This window comes from Oreochromis aureus, linkage group 4 (genome assembly GCF_013358895.1).
Source record: "Oreochromis aureus strain Israel breed Guangdong linkage group 4, ZZ_aureus, whole genome shotgun sequence".
Lineage (NCBI taxonomy): Eukaryota > Metazoa > Chordata > Actinopteri > Cichliformes > Cichlidae > Oreochromis > Oreochromis aureus.
The window spans coordinates 4,596,890-4,614,775 of NC_052945.1; the positions used below are offsets into that span (position 1 = coordinate 4,596,890).

At 40.2% G+C, this 17,886-nt stretch overlaps 1 protein-coding gene across 3 annotated transcripts; it reads right to left on the reverse strand.

Moving 5' to 3' along the window:
* Window positions 1–254: 254 nt before the first annotated feature.
* elac2 (elaC ribonuclease Z 2) lies at window positions 255–17,278 on the reverse strand. Of its 3 annotated transcripts, none has more exons than XM_031732217.2 (25): window positions 17,187–17,278; window positions 16,752–16,963; window positions 14,407–14,457; window positions 14,242–14,312; window positions 13,233–13,297; window positions 13,076–13,133; window positions 12,920–12,988; window positions 12,711–12,815; window positions 12,325–12,380; window positions 12,171–12,229; window positions 11,555–11,627; window positions 11,362–11,474; window positions 10,247–10,345; window positions 10,027–10,165; window positions 9,705–9,790; window positions 9,272–9,393; window positions 7,917–8,013; window positions 5,532–5,670; window positions 5,413–5,451; window positions 5,139–5,248; window positions 3,850–3,949; window positions 3,641–3,761; window positions 3,082–3,160; window positions 2,604–2,748; window positions 255–712 (listed from the first exon to the last, which is right to left on the reverse strand). In XM_031732217.2, the coding sequence occupies exons 2-25, from the start codon at window positions 16,949–16,951 to the stop codon at window positions 470–472; spliced, it is 2,439 nt and encodes an 812-aa protein (XP_031588077.1). In that variant the 5' UTR covers window positions 16,952–16,963; window positions 17,187–17,278; the 3' UTR covers window positions 255–469. The 3 variants fall into 3 exon arrangements, with proteins under 3 accessions (XP_031588077.1, XP_031588076.1, XP_031588075.1); XM_031732216.2 differs by having other exon boundaries at window positions 17,060–17,273; XM_031732215.2 differs by having other exon boundaries at window positions 16,752–17,272.
* Between the last annotated feature and the right edge of the window lie 608 nt (window positions 17,279–17,886).

A 17,886-nucleotide genomic window follows, 5' to 3' on the forward strand; every position in this document is an offset into this window, starting at 1 on the left:
GACTCTCTTTTGGTATCAGCTTCCATCGGACATTAAAGTAACTATAATGTATTCAAATTACACTTTAGCTTCATTTTTCAGCTCTGGATGTTGCCACTTTGTTTTGCCACAAATTAGCTTCAGCAGACTACATAGATTTGTTGCAATTTTTATGCAAATGTAACTACATTTAAACTCTATTTTTATTTTAAAAGTTTGGAAAGTCTGGATTTAGACGTCAAGTGAAACGGCACCTAGCAGGAAACAAATCACTGTTGAAGGACACACGGCGTGCTTTTGCTTTATTCCGTTTAACAAAAAACAATCTACAGTCACAGCTCAGATCTGCACAGGTAATGCAACAACCGCTTTTTCTTTAATCAGACCACACAAGTCAAATAAAAATCTCCAGCTCATTTAAATAAAATAATTCAAGATGCATTCATTTAGTCTTTTTTCCAAACTCATGTTTAAATGAAATGCAGAGGAATCAGCTGGTTTTCAGCCTCTTCGTTTCTACATGTGCTGCTGTTTCCTCCTGGTCTCTTTTAGCACCTCTGCCGACGTCCGGCGCTCCGGTCTTCTGCTCACTGGTCACTTCAGAGCTGCTTCCTTTTGGATATCTCATCTCCCTCCTCTCCCTCCGCTCCTCCATCTCACCCAGCTCCTCGGCAAACAGGGTTTTTAGTGCGGGAATGAGTTTGGGGATGATTTTGGAATCATCAAAACGAATCTGTGAGTAGACGAAATAAAGGAAATTGCCACAATATTTAAATGAAAGCATTCAGAATCATTCCACTTAGATGCTTTTATTAGGATTTTAGCTCTTTTTATCCTTATTTATACTCTTTACAGTCAAAGTTTTATATACAGTATCATTTCCTTGTTATATCTTGTATAAATGTTTAGTTGTTGGAGGTTTATATGTTACAAAAAATGGAAAATCTTGACTTAAAATTAAATAGATCTTGGAAGTTGCAGCCACCCCCATCCAACTACTAGCAGTTCTGTTCAAGTCTTTTATAGACTTTTCTCAGACAGGCATGAAGATTTTCACACTTTTCTCTCATTTAAACACTCAAAGTTTGTTTTTTAGGGCTCTTGGATTTTTTGACCTATAAATAAGCGACGGCTTTATCATAAAGCCCGCGGCATTTCCACACATAACCAGAGTCACGCAATCTTTTTGGGCCTCGAATCCTGGGGCTTTGGCTCCCTCCTGCATTATAAAGGTGCAAGAGGGCATTCGTTTCCAAAATAAGCCCGTCTCAGCCATACTAGAAACTTGTTCAGGCTTATATCTCGCTTCCTTGATGATCGCTTTAAATTTGTTGTTCACGTATTCCTCTGCTCCAGAGGTATCTGCAGAGGCGGCCTCTCCATGCAGTGAAACACTTCTAAGTCCAAAGCATTTCTGAAACTTGTCACACCAGCCCTCGCTGGCATTAAATGGGCTCGGTTCTGTGTGGAAAGCACTCGTCGATGGCCTGGGCTCCGCATCATCCTGTTCCTCGCTGTCAGCTAAAGTTTCATAAAGCTTTTTAGCTTTGATGCGGATGATGTTGGTATCCAGCTTAATGTTCTTTTTTATGTAAATGTGACAAGCTGAACGCATTCTGTACTGTACAGGAGACACGGCACGGAGGAGACTGATTAACAACGGTCTACAGCCAATCAGGATGCAGAACACAATGCGCTGTTTAAAAAAAAAAAAAAAAAAGCATGCAAAATTGCACACACAAAAAAAATCGGGGAAACTGCGAGGCCACGAAAGGTGAACCGCGTTATAGCGAGGGACCACTGTACTGAATAAAGAGATTGATCCCGTCTGGACACAATGTTGTTCTTTAATTTTCTTATTTAGACGGACGGGAAAAAATCAGATCAAGCAAAACGTAAAAAACAAGATGTTGATACTTTTGAAAGTATCTAAATATATTAAAGTTAAATATGAAAGTTACCATGAACTTCAAAGTGAAGTTGAAGGAGATGCCAAGCAGATGATATAGTAGTTAGTAAGTAGTTAGTAGTTAGAGTAAGTAAAGTTAATTAGCAAAGAAAATCAGTCCATGACTGCCGATCTCTGCCAAGCCTGAAACTTCCTTCAACATCAAGGCAGGGCTCATTATAGAGGACAGCCAAGGAACCAAGCTCCACTGAAATGTAGAGATGTCCTTAAAACCTTAAAAAAATGTTATCTTTTACAGTATTAATATACTATTGTTTGAAGTTCTTGCTGCTGTTGTATATAAATTTGCAAAGTCTTCTCCGGGAACGCATAAATGGACCCTGCTGCTGAAGCGGTGGATGAGTTGGAGAAAAGACGGATCATTTCTGAAAGCAGAGCCGAGAAATTTCAACTGAAGCTCGGCTGAAATGAAACGAGTCGAACTTTCCAAGTTTAACTCTATAGCGATCTGAAACACTACAGCATTAAAACTTTCAGGATTCAGTGATCATTAAGAGAGCTTCCATCTGTACATGTCTGTCGACCATGTTTCATAAAGTGTCCCTGTGATGCCTTCAAGTGCAACAGTACATCTGGAAACTAGCTGTCAAAGCCAGTTCTTTGACAAATAATCAGAAACGGCTGCTCTTACAGCCAGGTCTGCACTGGGACTTACTCTCATGTGGTCGAAGGATATTCCCACCCTGTCGTTGAAGTCTTCGCTGAAGAGAGGGATCTTAGCGTAGCGCTGGCTGAAGTGGTTGAGCATGATGAAGTCGGCGTTCATCTTCATGCCGATACCGATGGCCTGGGAGGTTGTACTGTGAGAAAAGATCAGTCATAAAGTCACAGATTTACGTCACTCTTCGATGGAAACGTTGTTTTCTAAAGACATAAAAACACGCTTTTGTGAAGACAGACGCTCACAGTGGCGCCGTAAAACAGGAACAAAAATCAATGTCAATATCTGCGGAGAATGAAGAGATTTAACAATGCACTCAGAACATAACGGCTGCCTCAATCAGCGAGTGAAGAGAACTCTTTGTTAGCTGACACGGAGCTCCAACTGCTCTTTTTTCCTCCTCGAACATTTCCTTCATTTCCATTAAATCACTTTAAAGTACCTGCAGAGCCACACAGTTTGTTTTACTCACCTATGCCTTTTCTCTACAGCTTCCTCCTCTAGCTCATCCTCCAGCGTGGCCTCGTGGATTAGTAAGGTCGCATTTTTTCCTGGGTTAAAAAAAAAAAGAAAGAAAGAAAGAATGAGAATGAGAAGCCCAAATCAGAGGGAAGCACTTAGAACTTCTTCCCGTCCCACAGGAAATCAATCAGGTGGTCAGCGTGATCAAGAATCCGCATGCCCTGTTTGTCCGGTGAGCTGAGCCATCTATAATGAACAGACTTGGGAAACACTGGCTGTCTCTGGGAGGCTTTGCTTGGACAGAATCCAGTCAAGCAATTTAAGAAGAGTCAATGAAGAGGGATCCCAGAGGAACCATTAGAAGAGGCTGCCAGCTACAAGAGTGATTGAGAGCATTAAGAAATATCGGATAAATTATTCAAAACAACCCATGTAGTCAAGCTAGAGTCAAGATGACCTTATATGAATCACTGTAATATCGAAAGCGGACGCTCAATTTGCTATTATGTGCTTCTGCCTAGATACACTTGGGTGACGTATGGACTTTAATCAGTCTGAGTAGGACTAACCGATGTGTACGAATGCGTCGCAGGGCATGGTGTCTCCAGAAAAGGCAAGCTTCCAGCCTGACTGGTGAGTGAAGCTGCAGGCAAAGGCATTCTTGCAGTGACGCACTAAACATGTGTGGAACTGTGAGACACACAGGAATAAAACGATGAGTCACTTTAAAAAGGCTTCAATAAATAAATAAATATGTGACGTTCAAACGGCTGCTGACCCGCTGCAGGTTGTTCTTCTTCAGCATCGCTTGGATGAATGACTTCGTCCTCTGTTTGGGAACCTCGGGGTTGTCACACAGAAATTTATTGGGGATGAGGCTGAAAAACAAATCAGACATCCTTAAGAGAAACGACGCACTGAAACTGACTGTTTCACCTTTAAGCACAGACAAGTGCATGATTAATGTGAAGGGTGTCTTCACTAAATACAAAAACTGATATCACAAGGACCTGGTGCAGGAAATTAACAGAGGCACAACTTACATTAGACCACTGGAATTACCTTAATGTAACATAAAGCCAAAGTGCAGTTCCTCTTTTGGCCACTTGAGGCTGCCCCCAATCCCCATAGACTCCCATGTTAAAGGCCAACATTTAGTTGGACATGTTTGCAGTCTCCAAAAATGTGTTTTTGCTTCTATGGACGAGTTTCCCCCTTCATACCAAATCTACAAGAGGTTCATTTTTAATCATCAATTCATTTGGATTCTTGAGCCGACTGATCGGTCCCAACATAGGCAGCTATAGACCTCTCTGACATCTTTTTACTGTTGGTGCCTTTAGGAACTATATGATTAATATTATGGCTTACTGCTTGGTTCAGACAAAACAACAGGCTTGTATGTTTTTCTGAAGTCTGATCTAACTGGCAAGGATCTCTTACCCAAATATGTAAAATAACTGCACAATGACAGCCAAAACACTGCTGATTCGAAACCAGTGGGTTCCAAATGCTCATCTTTTATCCTGTTCACGGTTTCAGTCAATGCAACTTAAAGGCTGAAAGAGCTCCTGCTGCTATAGTTCTAGTAATTTAGTTTACTGAGTTTCTCCATAAGCATTTCTCTAAACTGTTTGTTCTAAGTCTTATTTTTCTATAAAGTTAAAAAAAAAACATACTTGTAAATTTAACTGTACAAGTGGATTCTTCAGTTACAGACCTGCCCTTTTTCATTATACGTGTTACTTCTCGTCCACATTATACAGAGAAATAACCATTGCTACGCCGATGACACAACTATCTTGCAGTAAAACCCACTGAGCCTGTCCAACCTTACAAACTGCCTACGTGATAATAAGAAATGGATGAGTGCAATTTTTAAACTCAAATAAAAAAGAAATTCTCTTTGCTTTGTTTTTACTATTAATATGAAATTATTCTAAATGCAAAGACACAATGAAACTGTTCAGTAACAGCAAAAACTATTCAGCTTAACTAATCAAGTACTCATAAAGCATGGAGGTGAAGTGTGTCCTAATGAGTTAAGATGTTTTTGTTTCCACATACTTGATGTGACTGAGAATCTCCTCGCAGCAGTGGTGGTACTGGTTGAGCCAGGTCATGATCTGAACCGGAGCAACCAGGAAGATCGGGCTAAACGGCTTTCCCAAAGTTGCCTGGAGGTATAGATGTGACACAGACCCCTGAATGTCATTATTTAGGAATCCTTACACAAAACAAGGAGGTAATACACATCACAGGTTTCTGTTTTTAACCAACCTTTCATGTCTAGAGTTTTCACTTAAATCCAGAAAAAAGAAACAGTATTTCAAATACTCACCAGTGCCCTTTCTCTCTGGTACAGCAGCTTCACCAGCCCCTGAAACAAAAAGATCACAACGAGAATAAGTCGAGCAGTCTCTGTTTTTACAAGTTAAAACCTGATGCACGGCTGCTTACTGTGTGATGGTCAGCATGCAGGTGTGAGATGAAGACCGTGGCGATCTTGGACAAAGCATCATCAACGTCGTCCCCGTAGTGTCTGCAGAGCTGACCAAAGGTTCCCTCTCCACAGTCCAGCAGCAAAGACTGACTCGGGCTTCATGCGAGTACAAACAAAAGAGGCTCATTAAAGCAGAGGGAGACGAGTGAAACATGCCCAGACAAACACTAAACTGCAAACAGTGGGTGAGTACAGCCTTCTCAGTACACACACATCATTATTCATTACAAGACGCCTTTATAGGTTTTACAAATTTACACTAAGAAATCATTTTTATCAGTTTTTAAGCCTCTTAAAATTGACTAGAGACAGTGAAGCACTGTTTAAACACTACTGAGGATACATGGGGAATACATCAGGTGTACACAGTGACGAAAACACCTGCCAGGATGCAGCAACAGATTCCTGCAGCTGAATGAGATGCTGTCTAAAACTGATTTTTTTTTTTTTTTTTTAAATGGAACATTTTAACCTATTTTACATCAGAGATAAGACTTTGTTATTCTTAGCTGGAACAAGTGGTTAAGCGGCACCAAAAGACATGATCATATTACACCTGTCCCAGCTAACCTTCACTGGCTCCCCGTCAAATACCGCATCGTTTTTAAGATACTTTTGTACAATTTTCTACAATTTTAAATAACTTGGCGTCCAGCTACTTAATCGACCTCCTTGACCTATACATCCCCAAGAGAGCACTTAGATCCTCTAATCAGTGGCTCTTAGTGCAACCAATGTCCCGACAGAAGACTAGGGGGGGATCGTGCTTTTGCTTCTGCCGCACCCAAACTTTGGAATAGCCTGCGATTGATGTCCGTGCGTCGGAATCCATTCAATCCTTCGAATCACGTTTAAAAACCCACCTGTTTAAGCTAGCCTTTGAAACAAATTAGATTTTAAATTTTTACCTGGTTCGCACTTGTGCCATGCCACTTATCTGAAACTTTTCTGTAATGATAACAATATTTTCTTTGTTCCTCTTGCTGTAACCCTGCAAATGCGGCTCTTGTGTGAAGCACTTTGATGTACCTTGGTCTTTTAAATGTGCTATAGAAATAAAATTGAAACTGAAACTAAAACTAAATCAGTGCACTGAAAAATGATGCAATAACAACTTGGCTTAAAGATTCAGGTTTTAAATATATTTAATTTAGACCATTATTCAGGTCTATTCCCTTCACGACCACCAGGGGAAGTAAATAACATTGATTATCTGGCAACTTTCAAGAGAGGGATGTTCTTTACGGTGGTGTGCTGGAAGAAGAAGATACATATGGAGAAAAGCCACTTTGTAAGCTGCATCAGAGCATGTTATACATACTTTATGTGCTAATCCTTCCATGTTCTCCGTCACCTCCACCTTTCCACGCTCTCAAAAATCGCTTAATTCACACTTTTGACATCAAACATCTTTGATCTCTGTGGGAATACCTCCCACCTCTCTGTGTGTTTAAATACCACAACAAATACTGTAAGATTCAATGACCTTTCCTGAGCTAAACACAAAGGAATAATAAAATACTGAGAGATCATCTGAAGTCACTTAGCAGAGGTTGGGAAATAAGATGTGATGTCTTGAGTTTGGATGGTGGAGGAGGTGGATGCACAGATGACTGTCTATGAATCTAAATGTCAGAATAGCAGTGAGCTTTAATGAAAGGATCAGAGTGATGACTACAAAATGACTTTGACAGTGTGGGAAAAGTGGAATTGATTAAAAAAAGAAGACCAGAAGTCACCCAAATTCCCCAGGAAAGCAGACAAAAGAACTGAGGCAACAGCTTCAATTTAAAACTCAGTCCTTTTGTTATCTACGGCAGCACACTATTGCCAATATGAAACAAAAAGAAACTTGTGCAATATCTAGTCTAGGTTTAGGTCATATACTGCATTAGGTGCTTGGAGACACAGTGAATAATATCCTCTGTACTGCAGATAAAAGCTGCAGTCTGTGAAAACAACGAGAGGCTCTCGAGCAGACGGCCGGGCTGTTCGTTGACAACAGATATTTGATTGTACAAGTCAAACTCACTTTTCACTGAGAGTCAAAAGTTTTAAAATGTGGTTCAGTCACTTTAGCAGTTCCTCTGTAACACGGAGTCAAACATGAACATAAATTAAGGATCTCACAGGATTAAGAGACGATCAAAGCTTCTCTTTGGCTTCCTGTTTTAACCGTCCAAAATAAATATACATGTACAATCTCATTAAAATGTTGGTTCTTGATAAAAAGATGATTTTCCTCTTTCTTACATAATATTCTTGAAATTCTAAATCAATTTTTATTTTAATGTTGACACCAGCGGTGAGCTACACTATCTACCTGTCCTGACAGACGTTACCTGATATTAACTAAAGTGCCGCTGACATTCCTGATCTTCATCGGAAGAGCAGACCCAGTTCCCAAGAAAACCACCTCTGGGTATTTTTCTCCTTGACCTGCAACAAAAACAACACAACCATACATGCACAATGAGTGAGGTCGACAAACAAAAACACATCACTAATGCAACTGAGAGAAAGAAGCACACCAGTGGAATACTTCAGGATCTGCAAAAAAGTAAATTAGACAGGTATGGCATCAGAATGCTTGCCTATCACTGGCTAATTAGCTATTTAGATGACAGGTATCAGTATGCACATATAAATAATACAGATTCTGGTTTATTAAAAGGTAAGTTGTGGGGAACCACAGGGTTCACTACTTGGACCACTATTGTTTGCATTACATAAGTCACTGAAGTGCATTTTATCTGCTGATAACAACTTTTTTTGTAGTGAGGATCATTTCAAGCAGTGTTTGGATACTCTCGAAAGTAAACTAGTGACTGGTTTGAGTCTAACAAATGATCTCCTCACCTTGGAAAACTAAATGTATTAAAATCGGAAAACGTTAAGTTAAAACTGACATAATCCTTTAAGATAAATGTTTTCCAGTTAGTGTTAATAGCAAATTAAACCGGAAATTAAATATAAAGTATCAAACCAAAGGTCTAAACTGCAATATTGTTTTAAGTTGAAGACTTCTTATGCTAAAAATCACTAAGCATTTTATATTATTGACTTTCTGCTCCATGTATGACTGTATAGAGTTGTGAGGAAACACGAGACAAACATCAACTCGATGTTTTACTCCCAAAAAGTAAAACAAAAATATATATATATATATATATATATATATATATATATATATATATATATATATATATATATATATATATATATGAATGATAACAAAGAAATCCTATTAAGAGTCAACAAATCCATAATTTATTTGATTAAACTGAAATCCAAACATAATATTTAAAAGCTGTTTTAAATGAGGGATAATTAAAACAAAAAATTAATTTAATTAAAACTTGTTTTTAAAGTACAGCATAGAAATAACATGATTACTCAGGATTGTGCTAAATGTTTAGTGTGATGATGTTTCATCCATATCCATGTTTTATTTTCTTTTGTCCCAATTTTCTATTTAAATCAGAAGCTAAATTTACAGTTGATTTAATTGTCCTTACATTCTGACTGCTGTATTACATAAGCTGTAGCTTCATGTTACACTCTTTCAGTTTTTCATTTAATTTCTTGTGATATAAATGAACTTACTAAAGACAAAGACAAAAATAGGGCACTCTAGATAGACCATGCTTGAGTGAATCCAACACTTTTTGGGCGGGTGCTAGTTTCCATAACTGACCAGAAAGCTCTGTAGCGCCAGCGGAGCAAATCTTCCTGCACTTGTCCACTTCTGCCAGAAAGTTTGGGACCTCAGAAGCTTCTTTCACAAACTCCTCAGAGTTGCAGGAGGGGATGGCATCTCTAACAAATGAGACAAGAGTGAAAAAGACACACACCACTGCCTGCAAAAACACTGCTGGGGAAAAAGCAGTGGGTTTTTTTCTCCCCCCACATCTGACCTTGATGCGCCTCTACAGTACTTGACAGAAACAATGTAGGAAAAAAAATAAAATAAAACCCTGACACTTGTAAGATGAGGTTAAAAAAAGACGAGGAGAGAAGAAAGCAGCTGAGAGGGGCTAGTCCAGCGCAGATCGTTTTCTATGACAAGCCGGCGCTCGGAGCTGCAAAGTAATGTTGGCTAAATTGGAGGGATTGAAGGACAAACTAACCTTTGCCACTCCATTACGGGTCTGAGCTGGAACTTGAGCAGACACTCCGCTCTGACGTTCGGGACGTGTAAGGCCGCCTGAGGCTCCTACAGGAAACCAAAAAATAAAAGAGTTTTTTGATGTTTTTTTACATGCAGTTTGGGAGCTGCGCTTTTCACAGACTCTCAGTGTATAAAACAGTGTGCTTTCACAGCACAGTACAAGTAGAGTTTAAATGCATGCAGGGATTAGTCTATTGTAAAAGGTGAAAGGTCAAACTTCCCCGTTTGAAAGGGAACGTTTCAGTGAACACCGAAATGTTTCATCTGTCCATCAGCCTTGCCTTTGTTTTGTAAGCTTTCAGTTGTGGGAAGATTTCTGGGTGGATCATGTTGAGCTGGGCCTGAATCTTGTGACTTCTGATGTTGTGGATCGTGCACGCGTGTTCATTAAGGATCAGGTGTTCTGTCGTAGATGGAAACCTGCAGAAACACAGTCCACTGAGTGCTCGGTGCACAAAATGCTGTGGCAAACGTTTTCAGACAGAGAGAGAAACTGCAAACCTCTCCATCCACTTCTTGTATTGATCTGTTTTCAAAACAGACTCTGGAGTCATGTGGACCACCAACGCAGCAGGGTCATCCGTCCCACCTGTCTGGTATCTGGAGGGGGTGACAACCTCAACTTTAAACACTTCTAGAGAATATTTATAAGAACCACACTTCCTGTCACAGCATAGAAAGAAGCACAGGGTCAAACTTACACACAATAACTGGTTATTGTTGTCAAGTTAAACACCGCACAGGCACTAAATGCACAAAGGCTACAGTAGCACCGTTTCATCGCGTGTGGCAGTGTTGCTTAGATAGATGAAAATAGTTTAGCTAAGTCCATCATGTGCACATATGAGGTCTTCCAGTGCAAGAAAAATGCAAAGGCAGACTGATAATCAAATTGTGACTCTTTGACTCTACGTAGCCTGATGTGGGGGAATTAGTGTCTACCAGGATACAGTATCCTTTAATTCAAAAACAAGATTCGAGCTCTCGTGTTCTCATGTTCTCAGGTCTTTTGTAGAACTGAGCTAATCTGAACAGAACACTTTTATGTCATCATGATAACTAAGAGGGAAAAAAAGACATCATATCAAAACTTTATGACCTATTTAAAAGTTTATAACATGAACTAAATGCAAAAGACAATGACCTGCAAACTGAAATCTCAGTTTTATGAGTTTGTACCATAGCTCACACTAATACACTGTGACTGATTAATGTATGCATCTCCTGTCAAGTTAAATCTTTATGATAAATATACATCAGATATATGAACTGAAGGAACACATCCAAAGCTATTTCTGCTTGGTCTGTATCCAGAAAAAACAACATTTTGTTGCAAATGAATGAAGATAAATCAGCACATTTTACTGGAAAAATTAAATAAATTAATTAAAAAAAATCATATATCAACTTGTTTTGCACTGGAAAAGAGAAATAGTTAAACTATCCACTAGAAAGAACTGCAAACACCCAAGGACCTAAAAAAAAAAAAAATGTTAAAACCCAAAACATTTTTGATCATTTTGATCATTTGTTTTGTCTGAGAACAGCATGATTTTATTAAAGAATAATTAAAATAGTGCTGGAAAGAAAAATGTGACTGGCACTTAAACTATTACCTTCCCAGCTGCTGATTGGTGCAAAGAGCTCCGAGAAATTCTTCAGACGGACACTCGACTATAATAAAGACTGGTCCTGGATCAGTAGGAGTACAGACCTGCTCAGGTCGGATCTGTAAAACAGCAGCGACAGAAATGTGAGCAAGTCCAGCTTAGAGCTGCAGCCTGACTGAAAAGAAAACAGAGTCTTCACCTCTTTTCCTTCATGCACGATACTTTTCCCGTCTTTCAGAGCTGCAATGATGGGACCAATAGCAGCTGTTCCCCTTAAAGGAGGAAAGATCAGGAAACAGTTAAAATCAGACTGAAAATGAAGCAAAGCTTCTAAAACTAATATTTTGCATCTTTTTTTTTATTTTTTTATTCCTTTATGATGCTGCAAAGCTTTTTATAGACAAGAACTGTTTCATGTAAAGTATAATTTGTGCACTCAGTATCTGCCAAATCATTAGCCAACTGAGTACAAATGCATTCTCAATCATCCAGGAAAGTAAATCTCCAAAAGTTGAATCTGTTCATCTGGACGTAGCGTTTTGTGGGAGAAACGTTTCGTCACTCAGTACATTTGCATAAGTCATTATGCAAATGTACTGTTTATAAGATTATGGAAACCTGCAGTCAGCTGAGACTGAAGAAGTCACTTGGATGAGTGAAGAAACGTTTCTCCCACAAAACGCTACGTCCAGATGAACAGATTCAACTTTTGGAGAACTGAGTACAAAGCTTTTAAACATTAGGAAAAAAAAAGTTCACATTGGTAAGACAGCTGGACCTCATGTTAACTTGGAAAGAACAGTGAATGCACTTACACGGGCAGCCCGAGCTCTTTGGCCTGAGCAACTAAGAAGTTCCCCTTCTTTGGGTGAAGCTGTAAAAGTGTCAGACAGGTAAAAAGCAAACTGTCAGATACAAAAAGCTTCAATTTGTACATGACAGGATGGACGTATTTTCACAGCGTCCTACCTTGCAGGCAAAGGCAACCACCAAAGACGAATCTCTCACTGCTGTTCGCCTTTCACCTAAAATTTGAAGCAAATGTTGCACTCAGTTTGTTCATGTTATTACCGAAGACACGTAGCCACAGTCGGCCTGTTACACTTTTATTCACACCTCAGTCCTGACAGAAGACGGCATGAAGCCTAAAGCTTAAGATCCCACGTTGTAGCTACACTTAAAATAATTTCCAAATTTGATGACGCAGATTTATTTTAAATAATTATTAATAATTTTTAAATTTTATTTTATTTTTGTGCTGGCTTTCTGTTTAATTTGAATGCTACAACCTCAGGTGGTCAGATGAATCTTATCTGTATAATACTGTGTGTCTAGTCTAGCCTGCTCTGACTCACCTGGATCGCCTGCACTGCTAACGTCGTCTTTCTGTGGAGTCACCTGAGTGGGGCTGTTCCTGCCCGACCTGTGGGGGAGTTTTCTGTCATTGTCCCTCGACTTTGCTGCAGAGACGAGGGCATAAAAAAAAAGATCAGATGACAAACAAACTCCTTCCTGAGGCTAAGGAATAAAAAACAATAATCAGGAAACAGTGATTCAAACCCACCGAATATCGGGACCTGATAAACCGTCATGGTGTCATCGGAGTACGTCTCCTCAGTGTACGGTCGGACCGCTGGGACGACATGACACAGTGAATATCACACAGACGTAATACAAAGATAATGCATTTGTCTAATTTGTCTCAAGAAGTTCAACATACACAGCTTGATGTCCTCCAGTGGTCCAGAGAAAGACTTGATGGCATTCAGATAATTCTCCTGTGATTAGAAAAAAAGGAAGAGAGCAGATGTAAAGTGAATCCTTTCACATTAAAAGCTCCTCAAGGCATGTTTGTACTGTTTGATCCAGTTTCCCACCAGCTGTGGAGGCCCAGAGAGAACACACTCAGGGACGCCAGTGTCCTTCAAGGTTAATATCATCCCTGCAATGAGACGAATCAGAACAAAGAGACATAAGATTATTTAATTTACTGAAATTAACCACAATTAAATAAATAAAGCTATTCTGTGTAATGGTTCTACTTATACAGAATATAGACATATAAATCATCTAAGGGTGCACGAATATTATTTTCATATAAAATTGAAAATAATAAGTTTAAAAAAAAAAAATTTGACCTGTACATTCAGAAATTATTTCAAATTTTGTGCAATTAATAATCAAAGTAAAGCAGGTCATGTTTAAAGGGTCATATTCTGCTCTTTTCTATGTTTTATTCTTGAACTATGCATATATAATCCCAACCACCTTAATAAATCTCGGCTACAAGAGCTGTAGTTTATTCCAGGTCTTCATGTGGGAGTCGGTCAATTTTCAAAGCCTCCACTTCTGAAACCAGCGTGGGTTTAAGGCAAATAATTAAGACACACAACCAGTGTAAACAAAAGGAGGTCTCTTTATGTTTAAAGGGATTAAGGGTTCATCCCTTTGTCCTGGTTCTGCCGGAGGTTTCTTCCTGTTAAAAGGTAGTTTTTCCTTCCCACTGTCACCAAAGTGCTTGCTCATATGGGGTCATATGATTGTTGGGTTTTTCTCTCCATGTATTATTGCAGGGTCTGCCTTACAATATAAAGTGCCTTGAGGCGACTGAAACTGTCCTCAGCTTCAACTGGCATTTTCATGAATGCATATATTTTACAAAATATGTTAATAATCAAGTTGTGCTTCTAGAACCTCTCTGTTGTAAATAATGCAGATAGACATAAACTGATGAATACTGGTGATGAAAACATTTTATTTCCATTAATGTGGAATATTACCGTCATGTATGAACTTCATGCGACTTCAGCTCTATAATATATACCTAATGTTAGTGTGGAGCACCAGCGTGATGACAGTGATTAACATGAACCTGTGTTCACTGACCTGACAAGCCTCCCACGTTCTCCCAGCTCAGTCTGGTCAGGAAGATGTTGTCCAAGCGAGCAGCTTTCAGCCTGCCACAGGAAAACATGACGATCATGTTCATGCTGTTTTTTAAACCACCAGACAGACTGAAATCTTAACGCTGCTGTGGCTTCACCAGCTTACTTGTGTTCCTGCATGAGCCTCTGCGTTCCTTCACCACAGTTGAACAGATACCTGCAGCAGAGAGAGGTTTGTTTTGCATAGGTGTATTTCAAGAAGCGTTGGGATGAGATCTCATCTCCAGATGAGATTAGAACCTCTGAATTACACCAGGCGATTGGTCTGTGTGTGTGTGCTGCTGAGTAAGTGCAGTCAAAGGTTTAAAGTTACTTTATGGTAAACTCTGATAACAAAAACTAACTACAGCCTGCTCCACATACACTCACACTGGGACACTTACTAATATTAATGCATTTCCAGCTTTGTCAAATCAAAACAGTCCCAAACTGTTACCCATACCTGCACCTAACTTGAACCCTCAAACAGGTCTTTTAAAGGGAGTGAAAAGTTCTGAAAAATCATCACTGAGCCAGATACTGTATGAGAAATTACAGGAGCTGCGTGAGAAACCAGGGATGCCTCATGCTGATTGGCTAAAGACTTGGCTAACCCTCATCAAGGAGGACACATGGAGAAACATCTTTCTGCCTCCAGTAATAACCACAACAGACGTGTTTAGCCTCAAAACCAATCAGCAAAATGTGTCCCGAGGTCACCGAACAAAGGGAGCGCCCCACTCCCCCTGCCAAAGGCAGGTTTAGTGTTCTATGTTCATCTTTTATCCCGTCTATGAGAAGGTCAGTGACTGACTTTGTGGTTCTAGCGTCTGATCTGACCACAAGTCCTTTTTTAAGGTTATTTAATAGAAAAACAGAATATAGCACTCATAAATCACCAACGGCCAGTTTACGGCCATCACCAACTACAGGAAGACGACACCTGCCTGCTATGGTGACGCCTCCCGTCCTTCCTGCTCAGAATGACATGTTGGTGAGGAAATCATCTCGACCTTGGCTGACGTGAGAAAAACCCTTTGCAGAGTTAACCCACGGAAAGCTGCTAGTCCAGACAACATTCCTGGGAGAGTGCTCAGAGAATGTGCAGACCACCCTAGATCTTGCCCTCACCCACCTGGACGATAAAGACACATATGTACGAATGCTGTTCATAGACTTCAGTTCAACATTCCACAACACCTGATTGGAAAACTGAGCGTACTGGGCCTGAACACCTCCCTCTGCAACTGGATCCTGGACTTTCTCACGGAGAGACCTCAGACAGTCCAGATTGGTAAAAGCATCTCCAACACCACCACACTGAGCACTGGAGGGCTGTGCGCTCAGCCCACTACTGTTCACTCTGCTGACTCACGACTGTGCAGAAATGCACAATTTGAACCACATCATCAAGTTTGCAGATGACATGTCTGTGGTGGGTCTCATCAGCAAGAACGACAAATCAGCATAGAGAGGAGGTGCAACAGCTAATGGACTGGTGTAGAGTCAACAACCTGTCTCTGAACGTGGACAAAACAAGGAGATGATTGTTGATTTCAGGAGAGCAGAGAGAGATCGCTGTCCACTTAACACTGATGGATCATCTGTGGAGATCGTCATTGTTGCACTTTTCTATCGCACTGTTTTGTGTCTTATTGTTCTGTTCTGTCTGGTGTTGCACTGTTTGTTTTTGGGGGGGGGGGGGGGAGTTTGCACACTTGCACTTGTGTGCAACCCCCCGTGTTGATTGTCTGTTATATGTCATATGTAGCACCACGGTCTTGGAGGAACGGTGTCTCGTTTCACTGTGTACTGCACCACTGCACATGGTTAGAATGACAATAAAGCCACTTGACTTGACTTGATAAATATACACTGATTAGTGTGTATTCATGTCTTCCAACAAACTGATGCAATCTCATAAACTTACAATTAATCCATTAAATACAAATATAACTGGGTGCTGGTCTGTGGGAGCCATGTCTGACCTCACAAATGCACTTCTGAAAGACTGGTCAGAAATTCCCATAAACACTCCCAAAACTGTGGAAAGCCTTCCCAGAAGAATTGAAGCTGCTACAGCTGCAAAGGTTGGGCTGACATCATCTTAAACCCTAAGGATTAAGAATGGGATGACACTCAAGTTCATATAGGTGTGAAGGCGAGTAAAGTTTGAAGTAAAGGCTCCAATGACTCCTCTCCAGAGGAGAACTAAGATATGAGGTGAGGACTCGAGGATCCACAACCTGTGCAATGCCAGAAGTGAAAAGTGTAGCTTTCTCTGCATCACTGCAGTAAAGTGGAGCCCAGGAAAAGCATCACTTTGACCTGCTGTTAATGCCTGCTATTTTGCAAGTGTGTTTACAGTGGGGTACATTAAAAAGTCAATTTTTTTTTTTTTTAAATACAACAGCACAAAAAATGTGCTCCAAAGTGCATTCAGAGGGTTTTCTGATCTCTTGTTTGAAGTACCTGTTGAACTCGGAGAACACGTAAACCGACGCAGCATTATCTCTGCTTCCAGCTCCGGCCACCTGCAGGTACACAGTGGACGGTCCGTGAACGTCTCCTCGCTTGCTGCGGTTCTCTTTGGTTTTCACTCTGCGCAGCGGCTCCTTCTGCTTGGCTTTCTTCGGTAAATTGTTGTTGTTGTTAGTATTAGTGGTGGCCATGGTCCGAAAAAGCTGAAAAACAGTCCGATGGAGAGAAGAATCACAGCTGACAGGAGCAGAGAGAGTCCTGCCGTTCACAAACAGCGACGTGAAGTACCAGAGCCTCACATGGAGCCTGTTCATGCTAATCGCGTCCCGCAGTCATTAAAACCACAGCGTACCGATGAATCACATGTAAACGCGCTGAGTTAGTCTTACTTAAACATTACTGTCTTCTTTCTGATCGATTAATTACCCAACAGACGCTCTCCGCTCACTCCACAAGGGCTCCCAAGTTGGTTGACACCGTAGATGACACATGTGACACTTTTTTTCCGGCATCTAGTGATGACGTTGTCAGTTCTTTATGCCGATTGGTGCCTGAGATTGTTTGGCAGAGCTGTGGACCAATTAGAGCGGGGTTTTTGAGAGACAGAGGCGTGAACAGAGCCTCTTCTTGAAGATGTGCTTAACGTAAACAAAGTACTTCAAAATAAAACACCTAAACGTTAAATTACACATGGTTAGCGCTTTAAAAAACGAAAATCTAAGCTATTAAAAAAATACAGTCACTAAATTTAGTGCATGTAAGCAATTTTTAGATCAAATTGATTTGAGTTTATCAGTGTTATTAATGCAAAACTATTATTAAACGTTTACCTAAAGCTCACGTTACATAATATAAACTACACACAATATGGGTCTCAAGGTTCCTGATACCCTGCTGATATCTGATTACCTGCATGCGACCTGCTTATGTTCCCAAAGTGACCAAGAAAAATCACCAAAACACTTTCAGCACTGGAGATCTTGCATCAGTTAATCTACCACTAAAATATGAGCAATCCATACTAGTCGCTAAGAAAATAATCCTCCTAAACTGGAAAGACAAAAAGTAGTTTCTTGTGACTCTTTGTTCCGTCCAGTGCCTGTTACCGTATGTTTCGCCACTACTT

Excerpts from the sequence above, each read along its gene's own strand:
- elac2 (XM_031732215.2), bottom strand. The coding sequence starts at position 17,074 with ATGAACAGGCTCCATGTGAGGCTCTGGTACTTCACGTCGCTGTTTGTG. Across the intron at positions 14,458-16,751 it reads GTGTTCTCCGAGTTCAACAG|GTATCTGTTCAACTGTGGTG; the intron begins GTACTTCAAACA and ends TCTCTGCTGCAG. Across the intron at positions 713-2,603 it reads TATCCTTCGACCACATGAGA|ATTCGTTTTGATGATTCCAA; the intron begins GTAAGTCCCAGT and ends GTCTACTCACAG.